Here is a 13,840-nt window from a genome sequence, read left to right as displayed (position 1 = left end):
TTGACAAAATATGTTATATTAGAAAAAAATACATTATGAATCACTTGAAGTCTATTTTTAATTCAAAACGGCAAAATTAGGCATTTTTATCAGTTGACCTTATTATTTTTCTCGGTTGTTCAACATGTCTGTCCTAAAACCCCTGTCAAATATGAAATGTTAAGTTTAGCTGCGTGCACTCACACTTATGGACAGAACAGGCCGGAAACACAGACATTAAATAGACAGTTGGCGCTGATAAGCTGATCAGCCACGATCAGCAGACACACATGAATGAGTCAATGAATCCATGTACTGTGACAGTACCTTACTCCTAGAAGCCTCCTGGCCAGAGATCGGGTCCAGCGGAATAATCTTAAAATGAAAAACGGCTTCAATTTGGAAACATGAAAGACGGGATGAATTCTCCTGTATGCTGCAGGAAGTTTAAGGTTGACTGGCACCATGAATCTTGGTCACAGTGATCGGGCCAATACATTTGGGAGCAAGATTATTACAAAGGGATCGGAGAGGAATGTTCTTGGAAAAAAGCCACACATTTTGACCCACGACGTAGACAGAAGACTTCGACAGGTGGCGATGGGCCTGAGCCTTGGTGTACGCTACCACCTGGAGGACAGTCTTGCAGGTTCTTCTCCAAGTGCGATGGTACCTCTGGATGAAGGTGTGGGCAGAGGGGACCACGACTTTAGATTCCAGACTCAAAAAAATGGGTGGCTGGTATACTAAACTACACTCAAACTGTGAGAGGCCCGTGGACGATACTGGTAATTAGTTCTGTGCGTACTCAACCCATGAGAATTGCTGGTTCCTGTAGGAAAGATTTTAGGAAACCAAACATCACAACATTCTCTCTAATTCCTGGTTAGCTTGCTCTGCCTGGCCGTTGCTCTGAGGGTGAAAACCAGAAGCAAGACTGACAGTTGCCCCCAGTAAGCAGCAAAACTTCTTCCAAAACTTGGGAATTCATTGGGGCCCTCTGACAGAGACCATTTCCATCGGGAGGCCATGTAGGCGAAAGATGTGATCTACGACTGTAACCCCTGTTCCTTGGTCGAAGGTAACTTGTGCAAGGGAATAAAATGAGTCGCCTTCGAGAACCGATCCACTACGGTCAAATTATCGTATTGTCATGGGAGGGCGGGAGGCGGTAACAAAATCGAGTGCGATGTGGGAACAGGGTCTCGAAGGGACAGACAGTGGTTGAGGTAACCCATCCGGGGACATCTTACCACGGGCACAGACAGAACCGAGCAATAGATGGCGACCAGAATCGTTGCTTGACAAAAAGAAAAGTTGGTACAGTTAACTCCTGTGTGCCATGCCATGTTGGAGCAATGACCCCACCGAATAATGTCAGACCATAATCCCTCCGGCACAAAACAGGGATGCAAACACATATGGTCAAAAAAGAGAGGTAAGAGGCTCAATCTCCCATGTGAGTGTGGAGAAAATGTGAGTGTGTCTCAGGTAAAATGCACTCGGGAGTGGTTGGGTGTTCGGAATGGTCCAAAACTAGACGTAAAGCATCGGGATTGATGTTCTTAGAACGCGGACGATAGGAAAGTGAAAACTCAAAGCGACCAGGAAAAAAAAGTGCCCACCGAGCCTGCCTGGAGTTGAGTCATTTAGATAATCTAATATATTCAAGGTTCTTATGATTGGTCCAGACAATAAAAGGTACCCCAGAGCCCTCAACTCTCTATTACCAATCATTATTATGTTCGGCAGACGATAACTGATAAGAAAAAAACATGCAAGGGTGCATCTTGTCGTCCGTGGACGAGTGGTGTGAAAACACCGCTCCTACCCCCACCTCCAATGCGTCAACCTCCACCAAAAACTGACGCGAAGGATCGGGGGCTATGGAAAATGCTGCTTCGGCTGCATTAGACCACCTGAACGGTGTCTTGGTGGAGGTCAAGGCGATCAAAGGTGAGGCTAGTTGGCAGAAATTGCGAATGAAACCTACTGTTGTACTTTATATTGTGGAACTATATAGCTGTAACCTTTGCTGTAAGTACAATGTAAAACGATATTGAAATGGTAGAATTACAGTAAATGGCTGGAACCACAGCTGCCAGTATTGTGCCGTGAAATTACAGCACAGCTTTAAATGGAAAAACAGTGTTGACTTGAAACCGTATAATAACAGTAAATTGCTAGAACCACAGCTGCCAGTATTTTACCGTAAAATGGAAAAACAGTGATGAAACTGTTAAATTACTGTAAATTGCTGGTGCATCCTCCTGATAATATCTGTCTTTAATTCAGTGTGCACTAGGCATTTAATTCAGTGCCCATTGTTTCTTATGGCCAGGAACTAGGCTTCCAGCCCCCCATTCCTGTGATATGGGGAACCACCTGAGGTATCATCAATCACTCATTGGTTCTGGGAGAGCGACAGGGCCTGGGATGTAGCTTACCATCATCTTCAGCGTGCAATGCACTGCCAGAAGGACCATGCCGATCCCTGGTGGACCAATACTCCCACCTACCAGCCCAGGCAGGTGTGACTCTCCAAACGGGACATCAAGCATTAACACAATGACGGCCAAGTTGTGCTTGCGTGCTAGTAAACACAGAAACTGGCGAACGGCGGTCTTTCGAATCAGCTTTGACTGCGACTCTGGAAGACTTTGAGTTAAGGTTTTCTCTGAGAAAAGAACAAACAGCACTGAAGTCATTCTTAAGAAGGGAAGATGTGTTCTGAGTTTTGCCGACCGGATACTGCGAAAGTTTAATCTGTCAACGAGCTCTGCTTCACCTTCGTTGCTCTGGTTGGTTGTAATGCTATCCAATTGCGTGCACTCCGTGCAGAGGGAGTTTGAAAGACAACCGTTTATCCCGCCCCTCGGATTGAGCCCTGTCCAGACCAGACATCTTGATGTGGGTCGGGCTTGTCAGACTACTCTTGACCCTCTTATGTTGTATCTTAGGAACTGAACAGAAGACTGAGGAAAAGTACACTTCTCTGGCTTCAGGAAGAGCTGGAACTCATGTAGACGTTGAAGGACCTCTGAAACATGCTGCCGATGTTAGGCCATGGCCCAGTATTCGTAATGGCCAATAGATGTCTGAACTCATAGACTACCCATTTTTGAAATGTTCAATTACTCACAGTAACAAAGTTGGAAAACGAAAATGGAAGATGGATTAAGTCCCAGCAGGTGTTATGTCCATTATAAACATAATAGTTGGCATTTTGATAACTAAGCAAATTAGATTTTTTTTTCATTAAGCCATGTTTTTTTTCTGTTGTCAGAATCACTGGTCTAGTGCAAGTGTTTAAGTTCCCCGGACCACTTTATTTTGCCAACTTTTGGACTTGCCAGATGCGAATTTACCTTAATGTGAAATGAATTGCTACTATATTTCACTATACAATGATTTTATCTTTTGTCACTGAAATCAAACATGAAATAGGGGAGCATTTTGGTTAATGATTGTTTATAGTGGCAAATCTATAAAGAAAATAAGAGACAACATTGTTGAGGCACAAAGAAATGTTCACGTTTATTGGATACTCACAGATTGTAACTATGAAAACATTACCTCAAGCAGAAACGTGAAGCTTAACAGAACATTAATATTATATATATATATATATATATATATATATATATATATATATATATATATATATATATATATATATATATATATATATATATATATATATATATGCACCATGAGTCTCATGGATAGAAAGCTAAGTGTTGTAGACAAAAGAGTATCAACAGGATTTATTGTGTCATCTGTGCCTCAATTGCTTGTGCCGTCCACTCCGGTGCTGCCTGACTGATCTTCTCCAGCAGATTGTTCACCTGGAAGCACAGTGACTGAATCTGCTTGTCCCAGGTGGGCAATGGCTCTCGTGCTATTAGAAATAAGAGATGTCTTATTTGTAAGCCTCTTAAATTGTATTCATGGCTATACAGTCTTCATTTAACATATTCAGTTAAAAACTAAAAAGTAAAAACTTACTTTCAAAATGGACAATACCATCTATCTGGTCAATGAATCCATTCATGCGGCCCTCAGTAATCATTTGTGACGCTATCTTTTCTGCCTGTGAAAGGATATTTATAACAGCATGAAATCCAGAATATAACAATAGCTTAACCTTTTCTCCCTATATATAAATGTTTTGAACATGCATGTACCTTTGCAGGTGGAATCTCCAAAAGTGCTCCTAACTCTTCAAACGTGATATTATTGTACAGTTTGCTAGCAGACAGGAGATTGTGCTCAATGACGGCTCGGTCTAGGATGCTTGAACCTGAAAGCATTAGACAAGTATTAGTCATTGCCTATGCTAGAAAAGATCACAAATAAATTGCGGTACTAAATAACCATTTAGATTCCCAATAATAAGCAATACCATCGGCTGTGGTGGCTTTCTGATGTGGCATCAGCATGGCAGCAAACTCCTGCAGCTGGTTTCCCCGAATTATTCGATCCAGGTACATTTTTTCCAGGATGCCATAGGCGGCAAGTTGCTGACAGCGCTCATCCTTGAAGAGAGTAGCCAACATACGAGAGCGCTGCTGACCTTATGGACACATTAATAACTGATTAGATCATGTGACCAGCTTCAAATGAGGTTGAAACTGGCTAATTGAAGTTCTAGTGGCTTAGCATTAGTAACGGTACCTGCAGAGGCCAGTATAGTACAGTGAAGCGCATGCTTCAAGGCTTCCAGACGCTCTGTCTCATGGACGATGGACTTGTAAGAAAGCTCATTGTAGCGCTGAGCTGCCTCAATGAACTTCCTCCGATAATCCAGAACTCTGGCATAGCATACCTGCAAAACATGATGAATATTTATTACATATTTTATTATTTCTATATATAATATTTTATTATTAAAATATATATAAAATACATAAATTTAAAAATTTATGGAAAAAAATAAAATAATTTATATATATATATATATATATATATATATATATATATATATATATATATACACACACACACACTTAAGGATTATTAGGAACACCATACTAATACTGTGTTTGACCCCCTTTCGCCTTCAGAACTTCCTTAATTCTATGTGGCATTGATTCAACAAGGTGCTGACAGCATTCTTTAGAAACGTTGGCCCATATTGATAGGATAGCATTTTGCAGTTGAAGGAGATTTGTGGGATGCACATACAGGGCACGAAGCGCCCGTTCCACCACATCCCAAAGATGCTCTATTGGGTTGAGATCTGGTGACTGTGAGGGGCCATTTTAGTACAGTGAACTCATTGTCATGTTCAAGAAACCAATTTAAAATGATTTGAGCTTTGCGACATGGTGCATTATCCTGCTGGACGTAGCCATCAGAGGATGGGTACATGGTGGGCATAAAGGGATGGTCATGGTCAGAAACAATGCTCAGGTAGGCTGTGACATTTAAACAATGCCTAATGGCACTAAGGAGCCTAAAGTTTGCCAAGAAAACATCCCCCACACCATTACACCACCATGTGCATCCACTTATTATTAGTGTGACATTATATCATACAAATGAAGGGGAAAACTTCAAAATATTGGCCAAAAAAATTGGCAGCATATATCGGCCACCGGCTGACCCTGACCTCTAAATATCGGTATCGGCTATAGAAAAACCCATATCTGTCGATCTCAAATATTATATATATGTATATATATGTATATATATATATATATATATATATATATATATATATATATATATATATATATATATATATGTTTTTTTTAAAGATATGAAAACTGTCTTTAAGTTTATTAGTAAGCTTTAGGGGGAAATAATGGCCATTGGCCAATTAGAATATTATAAAAGGACAAAAATCAGACAAATTAGGTTGCACCTTGTAGTGAATCTGCAGCTGTTCATTGGTGGATTCGTTCTGAAGTAAAGATGCTCGGTTGATATACGCCTCGGCCTGAACTGGGTCGTCATCCTCTAAATACAGACGAGCGATTTTCAGGTAAGTGTCCAATTTGTAGTCCACATTGTACTGTCTATAAAATCAGAAAAACAGACAATAAAAATAAAAAACGTAAATATATCATTATCAGGTTTGGGTGACCTGTAAATGAAATGATTTTTGCTCCAAGAGAAAAGTGAGCTTACTTTTGACCCGTCTCCAATGGAATACCTACGAGGACCTGAGCGGCGTTCCTCCAGTCCTCCTCTTTCTCATAGATTGTGGCTAGATGCTGTCTGATCGAAGCCACCTGCGAGAGTGAATGAGATTTGCTTATACATGATTCATATGCTTCCAGCACTGGGTTGAGAGAATTTTTTCATGACCCATACCTGTTCTTCAAATGATATTACTCTAGGCTGAATCTTCTCCAGAGTAAAGTGACACACAGCTTTTGCCGTGCCTTCTGGTAGGTTTGGAAGGTGTGAGCAAAAGTCTGTCAACAGCTGTCTGGATATGACCAGGCTGACGTTTTCATTGACCACTGTGCAAGTGTGTGAAATAAGGGTGCTCATCAGTTTAAACAAAGTAATAGAGCAGTTCCATACAACACTATTTAAGCTGATTTTATTCTGATTTATATTATCAGACTAGCGTACTTTATTACTAGTGTACTTACTCGCTTCAACAAACGCTTTCATTGCCTCAAGTTGTTCTGCATCCGTGAACTGAAGAGCTTTTTCTAATATTTGACGGTATCTGTCAGAAGAAACACATTCATCAGACTAATTATTTAGACAATTTTTTGCAAGTTTAGACATCATATACCTATATATGATATATATCATATATCCTTATACAGTTTTTTTTAATTTGATAACAAAAACATAAAAAAATGAATTCCGATTTGTTATTTGCTACTCGCTAGTCTGGAGCAGGTGGTGCTGGGGGCGGAGCATGTTCATTCTAGAACATTTGATAGGGCAAAACTGTAAATACGCCCCTGAATGCAAGATTAGTCATCAGTATTTTTAGTCTTTTTTTTTCTTTTTTACCAGAAAAGAATAAAGACTTTAAAAGCTTGCGTTTTTCAAAAAACAAAAAATCACATTGTCAACCTTTAGATGCACTGGACACATATATAAAATATTATTTTTATAAAATAAATTTTGATTTCATGTGGTCTTTATTGTGGTATTTAATAATTAAGTGCTTCTTCAGTCAACGTATTGCCATTACTCCAGCGGCTAGCACTTGCAAAATGTGCCAATATCCTTAAATACACTATCATACGACTATTTATAAATGACTCTGAAAGCGACTAACCAATAACAACTGATTATAATTCTTATAATGAACTTATTATAATTTATTTAGATTGCTATCAAACAAAGGTAGGTAGGTTGATGACAGGTCTCTGTAAGTTACTGCATATCCTAACGCTAGCTAATGTTAGCTTGTAGTCATCTCATCTGCAGCATCACATCTTTTATATAGGAAAAAAACATTCGCAATAATACATCCACGCAACAGACATATTGTAAGTAACAACACTGGCAATGACTTGAAAATACATACTTCCCAGCTAGATCTTTATGAGACCCACTAGAATTCATCAGCTGTGCGAGCTCCTGCCTCACGCCGGACGCCATTTTCCTAGTCACTCAAACAACAACACATGCGGCGGACCACCAGATGGCGCCACTCAATCACCCTTAGGGAAACTACACATCTCTGAACAGTAGAGGCCCTCGGGGTATTTGTTTTACTCCTCGTTTGTCATTGTTTGAATTTTGTTACATTTAAAATTAATGTAAATTTAAATGTTTTTCTTTTCTTATAGCGTTTCGTATCATGTCCTTTACAAATGTGTACAGAACGGCGATTCTCGGATTTCCACCTTCCCACTCAGACTGTAAATCAGCCAACCCAGGGACCCCAATATAAAATATTTATATATTTTCCCAGTAATGTTTTAAAGATAGTTTCAGTAATATTGTATATTAATATATTTTTTATCTAATTCTAAAATCTGACATCTAAAACTTTATTGGCCTACATTTTTATGTCAACAGCATGTGATGCTATATTTTTATTTACTCAAATATAATATAATAATATTTTATATAAAATAAATAAAATAAATTATATTATATTAACTTTTATTTGATTTAGTTTATATCAAATTATATATATATATATATATATATATATATATATATATATATATATACTTTCTGAACATTTATCATTGTTTTTAAAATATGAAATTTGTGTTATTTACTCGTACAGTAGCCCTGAATTTTTATTCAGAATGAAAATAAACAGCCTGACATGGTAATGCCATAGACAGTAGGGTAATGATATTTTTTTTGCTCATAATCCATTTTACTTTCTGCGTGCATATGTAGGATCCATAGACTGTAAAAAAATAGGTAGGATTCGTAGGCTCCTGCACGGACGGAAGTTGTGGCGTGACGTCATGTGTTGTTTCCTTTGAAGGCGTGGCTTGATTATGGGATGTTAGAGGTGAAATGGCGCTCGGCGCGGTATTTTAAACAATCGTCTTCGTCTGAGAGCGGATGATCGACACGATGCAGCACCGAGTTGGATCTAACAGTGCGTGATCGAGTGGAAAGCGTTGAGGATTTCAGAAGAGCGTCTCGACACTCATCTCGAGCAAGTGTAAGAAGTGCTTTAAGCTCGGGTGGGTGTTCAGCGAGGGGCAATATGATCGCAGCTAGTTAGCCGAGCTGCTAACAGTGTAGTGTCAGCTGATGTCCGTCCGCGTCACACACACACACCCAGCTGTGATCACAAATGAGCGCTGTTAATGTTTGCTGATCTTCTGCATCATTAACCAAATATAGCCAAAGGTTACTACTAGGGTTGAAGCGTTGCAGGAGTTAATAGTGGCAAACTGGTTAGCACCTGAGGCTACTATACCTGACAGTAAATGACAGCGACCTGCTGCTGGCCCGACGCGCCTGTCATCTTCATCTTATATGGATACATAGCCTCCGGTTTATTAGTGTGTGTGTGTGTGTGTGTGTGTGTGTGTGTGTGTGTGTGTGTATATATATATATATATATATATATATATATATATATATATATATATATATATATATATATATTAGCCGAAGTTTTTTTGTTACCTGCTTTTGCTTAGGATACTTTTGCTGTATGTTTGGACAGTGTGCAATGATTCAATTAATGAAAAGTATTATTATATACTGCAAAAAGTATTAGTATAATTTACTTAGTTTTCTAAGCTCTTTTTTAAAATATAAATATATTCGCCATTAAGACTAAGAGAGTCGATAATTTATTTTTATTTCACATAGTATAAATTTTAATTTTACCCTCGTTCAAAACCTTTATGGCTTTACTTTTTCTTTTGTCCAGGCAGAAGTACAGTTTCAGTCAGTCACCATTAATGCTCAATGTATTAAACGCATGCAATGATCGTGAATGGTGAGGGTGTCATTCTGACAAAAAAAAAAAATTCAAATAAAGAACGAGTTATACGGGTTTGAATGGAACAGTGACAAATTAATAGTTTTAATCGTCAAATAACGTTTTTTTGTACTTTGCTCCCCTTTGTGCTCTAACTCTGACACAAAAATAAATCAAGTTGTTTTTTTCTGTTTCACTGTTTCTCGTGTCCGAACCAGGTCCGAACTGATGACGATATGAAAATGGCGGATCTTTCGAAATCCAACCTGGCCTGAAATAGAAACGCAGCGCGTGTTAAACTCTCATTAACAGAACTCAATTCAAGAGGCAAACATCCCAGTCTACAATAACTCTCGTGCTGCGCTCTATGTCTTGTAAAAATCGATATTTCCATGGTAACAGAATAGACAGGAAAGCAGGCGCGTCGAATGTCAACAAACTCCACCTGACGTGAAACTGACAGTCTTTCACTGAATTAACTGTTGAGGTAAAGGATTAATCACGCATTGTTATTCTCAGGCATGCACAAAGAGGCCTGTTGTTGTTTCACGGTGTTTAAAACGGCGGTAAATGTCACGTTTAGCGATTAAACACATGGATAAAAGTGTTGTTTCGCTGTGGTTAAGCAAGCCGCAATATCTTAAGCTTGTAACTGCTGTCATTATTTGAAGATTGTCCGTTTTATGGCTAGTTAATGTTAGCTGTGACAGCTGTTCTTAACATGTAACTGCTGGTTAGCTCTTGTGCTAGTTAGCCACATAGCAGCTGAGCATAAACAGCTCGTCTACACTGGACGCGACGCGACGAACGCAGTCAGCAGTGCAGACTGTAAAGTGATTGGAATGGGAGCGGTCGCGTCGCGTCACACGCAGTGTGTACAGCGTTTAGTAAACACGGGCTTTTGAATGGCCCGCCAGCTGACTAGCCAAATATTTGTGACAACTATTAGTGATAGTGCTTGATACGATATATTGGACAAAATGCACTTTAATTCTAAAGTGCTACGTTCTTTATGTATGGATTTTGTAATGCAATGCCATGTGAAAAATGTAAGTTGTACATTTTTGTTCTCAGTAGGGTACTTTTCAGTTTTCATAAATGCTGTCTACACATGTTTATAAGGCTGAAGTGGTCATGTTTATTATTGCATGAATGGCAAAAAGGCATTAGTCCTGTGAAATTCAGTGGGCCTTTTCACTTTTATAAATGTGTATCTGAATGTAAATTATGATTTTCAATTTTTCCTTTTTTTATTTTATTAGTTCACACCCAAAAAAGTAAACCAATGGCTCCCTCTCACAAACCCTGTAATTTCAGAGAATTGTAACATTATTTCCCATACCCAGAAAAGTCTTTGGAATTAATTAAGTCTTGTATAGTCATGGAAAAGTGCATATTTGTATTTTAAATATTTAGATATTATAAGTCATTTTTTATTATAATTTTCTTCATTGAATCTGTATAATATCAGGGGTCATTTTAGGATCATACAAAATCCGTAATAATCTGTTTTTACTTGTAATTAAAAAAATAATAATGATAAGACTTTTAATACCTTTGGTTTTAATTCAAATTTTTATTTTTATTCACAAACTTGCAGAACAAGCATAATAGGATATTTTAAGTTTATACTTATATTATGAAAAGAAAGTTAAACAAATACTGTTAATTACTTTTCAGACTTGAACAGTTGCTGTGTATTGTGAATGAACATGATTATCCCTTTACTATGTTAACCACATAATCTGCATCGGATTGTGGGCTGATGCAAGTGGGCGTGTCTCTACTTATAATTACTTTTGTTTTATACAAACTGTTCAATCAACTATCACAAACTATGCATCACTTGAAAGCTAAAACACTCAAGATTTATGTTCTGAACTTGTATTTGCAATAAATACCCCAGTAATGGAAATTAGCACCCGCCACCAGCCAAATGCGGGTGATTTTTGAGTGGTGGGTAAATAAAAATAGCATACTGTTTCACCTCTTTGTAAACTTTGTTCAATGCATGCGAGTGCGGCCATATGTCCGAATATGACCAGTCGTTTTCGCCGTCATTACCCGGATGTAGTACCAGAAGACGCGAAAACGAACTCGCGCGTGCGGAAAGAAGATCCGTCACTGCGCATCATCCGAGAACGCGCACTCGTCTCACAGCGTGCAAATATTGAGTTCTCTTTCAAGTCTTGCGCTTAAATGGACAAACTCACACAAAAAGTATGTCAACATGTCCATCTTGATTAGTATCCAAGCAGACATAGTCTGAATATGCCTCAAGTGAACGTTATACAGTCGAAAAAGAAGAGCATATCCCTGCACTAGGTCTTAAAGGGGCAGTAGCCTTTACTGCTGTCTGTTTAATGTCAAACAAAAGGACATCACTCACTGCTCTTGAATAGCTTTTGTAAGTTTAATAAGGATTAATCTTTAATTTAAACAGTTAAAATATGCAGTTATTTTACATTTGATTACTTTATTTAATTTCTGTACCTTTCTGCAAGCCATTAGGCCTGTACATTAGCTATTATTAAATGTACACATGAGTGAGGTCAAGTTAAACATTTTAGTTTGAATTGTATTTTATACTGTGGATTGTTGCAATGTGCTAAATAAATATTTGCATAATTTGTAATTGATTAATATTTGAAACTTATATATTAATTTATGCAATCGCAATGCCTTGATTTTTAGTAAAGTTACACAGTCACAGCATTAGCCATAAATGCAATGGTACTAATAGTTGGCATAATTTCTTTTGGTGTTTCGGTTTCGGCCAAGAATTTTTATTTCTGTGCATCCCTACTGACAATGTTCTGCTCGGTGTGTCGTCAACACGCTTCAGAAGATGCCAAAACTAATAGTTTCATTGTTGTGACTAAAAATCTAAAACTGGAAGCCATAAAAGATCACGAATCATCCAAATGCCACATCCAGGTAAAAAAAAAAAGCGCACAGAGCCCTACTCATTTAATGAAATGTATATCAGTTCATGGTTTGTGTGTGTATAAGAGAGATAGAGAAAATGTCAGTATTTCATTGAGACTTGAGATAAAATAAACTGCTTAAGTATTGTAGAGCTTGTAGTATTAATTTTTCACATGCAGTTACACATTGTTGGTTAAAAACAAGAAAGTGGCTGGTAAAAACATGGAGTGGCTGGTAGATTTTGAAATCCACCAGCCACAGTGGCCGGTGGACAAAAAAGTTAATTTCCATCCCTGAAATACACCAGAGAGGAACGGGTTAAATGAAATGCTAAAGCAGCTATTTAAACATTAGCAATATAAACGCGGTACTCATCTTTCATCTCCTGACGTTCAGATCAGATCGGACGAATCCACGAAACAAAAGCATACATGTCCATGTAAGAGTCCACTCTTCAAAATGCATCCCACTTTTTAATCCAAAACAACGAAAAAATAAGGGGGAAAAACTAAAAATCCTCCATTGTTTGCATGAGCATTTTGCGGTAGAGTAATCAATCATGTCCATTTTCAATGAAATTGTCAAAATAATTATTATTATTGCTATCTCCCCTGTTCTGTGGACTGTTCTGGTCATATTAAACCCTCCCAGGTCTCTCTCCTTCAATCACAGGCTCTCTTAGGACACATGATAGGAAGGGAGCGCGTTACTGGCTGCTAAAGCTGTCAGTCAAATGCGCCCATGCTTTTAGTTGGATAAGTAAGTCAATGCCTAGCCAATGCATAGCCAGCATAGATTTAATTGGTGGATGTAGTAACGAATCAAGACATTATTTTGCGCAGTGTTTGTAAGATATGCCGTAAGAAGCATTGATGAATACAGCCTAGCTCGTTCTTACCTTCTCCATTGTATCCAATAGTATCCAGCGCGGCCTGCCAGTGTAAGCACACACACTTAATACACAACGCGCAGACTAAATGACAGACTGTTTTTATCAACTAAATTAGTTTTTTACACTTATAAATTCTGTAAATAGTTGCTTTAGTTTTCAGGGACTGCAAATGCATTATAATTAGCAGTTTATTGCAGATTTATTTGAATAAAAACTACTCTTCACTATTACAAATGTTCGAATAAAATTGGCCTTTTTTGAAAGGACGCCTAGTCTGTTTTTGACATTCAAATTTTAATCAAAACATGATCAGACATTCAGTTTTATATTTAGGTTATTTTCAGGGCCTTAAAATTAAAATCTCATATTTTTTCCCATAAGGGAATAATAAAAAAATAAAAATGTGAGTCACTTACATGCATATTTCCCCTTGTTTTAATCTGTCCCTATACTACTTTGAGTTATTCTGACTTTTGGGTAACATAATTTGAAGTGTCTAGTTTAAAATAAGACCAAATTTATGGATATAGACCATAGGTTTTAAGAGCTGCAGACAATTTTATTTTTCGCATATCCGTGCAATTGGGATCATTTTGACCATGTTGTCATCTATTTTTTTTTAGTACATTGTTGTTATATAAACATACCCTTGT

General features: G+C 37.8%; 1 protein-coding gene across 1 annotated transcript; it reads right to left on the bottom strand.

Moving 5' to 3' along the window:
- Window positions 1–3,678: 3,678 nt before the first annotated feature.
- On the bottom strand, window positions 3,679–7,627 carry cops4 (COP9 constitutive photomorphogenic homolog subunit 4 (Arabidopsis)). The gene is made up of 10 exons (XM_067433041.1): window positions 7,487–7,627; window positions 6,588–6,667; window positions 6,301–6,452; window positions 6,115–6,218; window positions 5,849–6,002; window positions 4,657–4,807; window positions 4,385–4,555; window positions 4,167–4,282; window positions 3,988–4,072; window positions 3,679–3,880 (listed from the first exon to the last, which is right to left on the bottom strand). Exons 1-10 carry the CDS (start codon window positions 7,558–7,560, stop codon window positions 3,747–3,749), a joined length of 1,221 nt encoding a protein of 406 aa, XP_067289142.1. The 5' UTR covers window positions 7,561–7,627; the 3' UTR covers window positions 3,679–3,746.
- Window positions 7,628–13,840: the final 6,213 nt, after the last annotated feature.

This window comes from Pseudorasbora parva, chromosome 23, assembly GCF_024679245.1.
Source record: "Pseudorasbora parva isolate DD20220531a chromosome 23, ASM2467924v1, whole genome shotgun sequence".
Lineage (NCBI taxonomy): Eukaryota > Metazoa > Chordata > Actinopteri > Cypriniformes > Gobionidae > Pseudorasbora > Pseudorasbora parva.
Note: the sequence above shows the minus strand (reverse complement) of the source record. Positions and strands in the feature narration are given on the sequence as shown.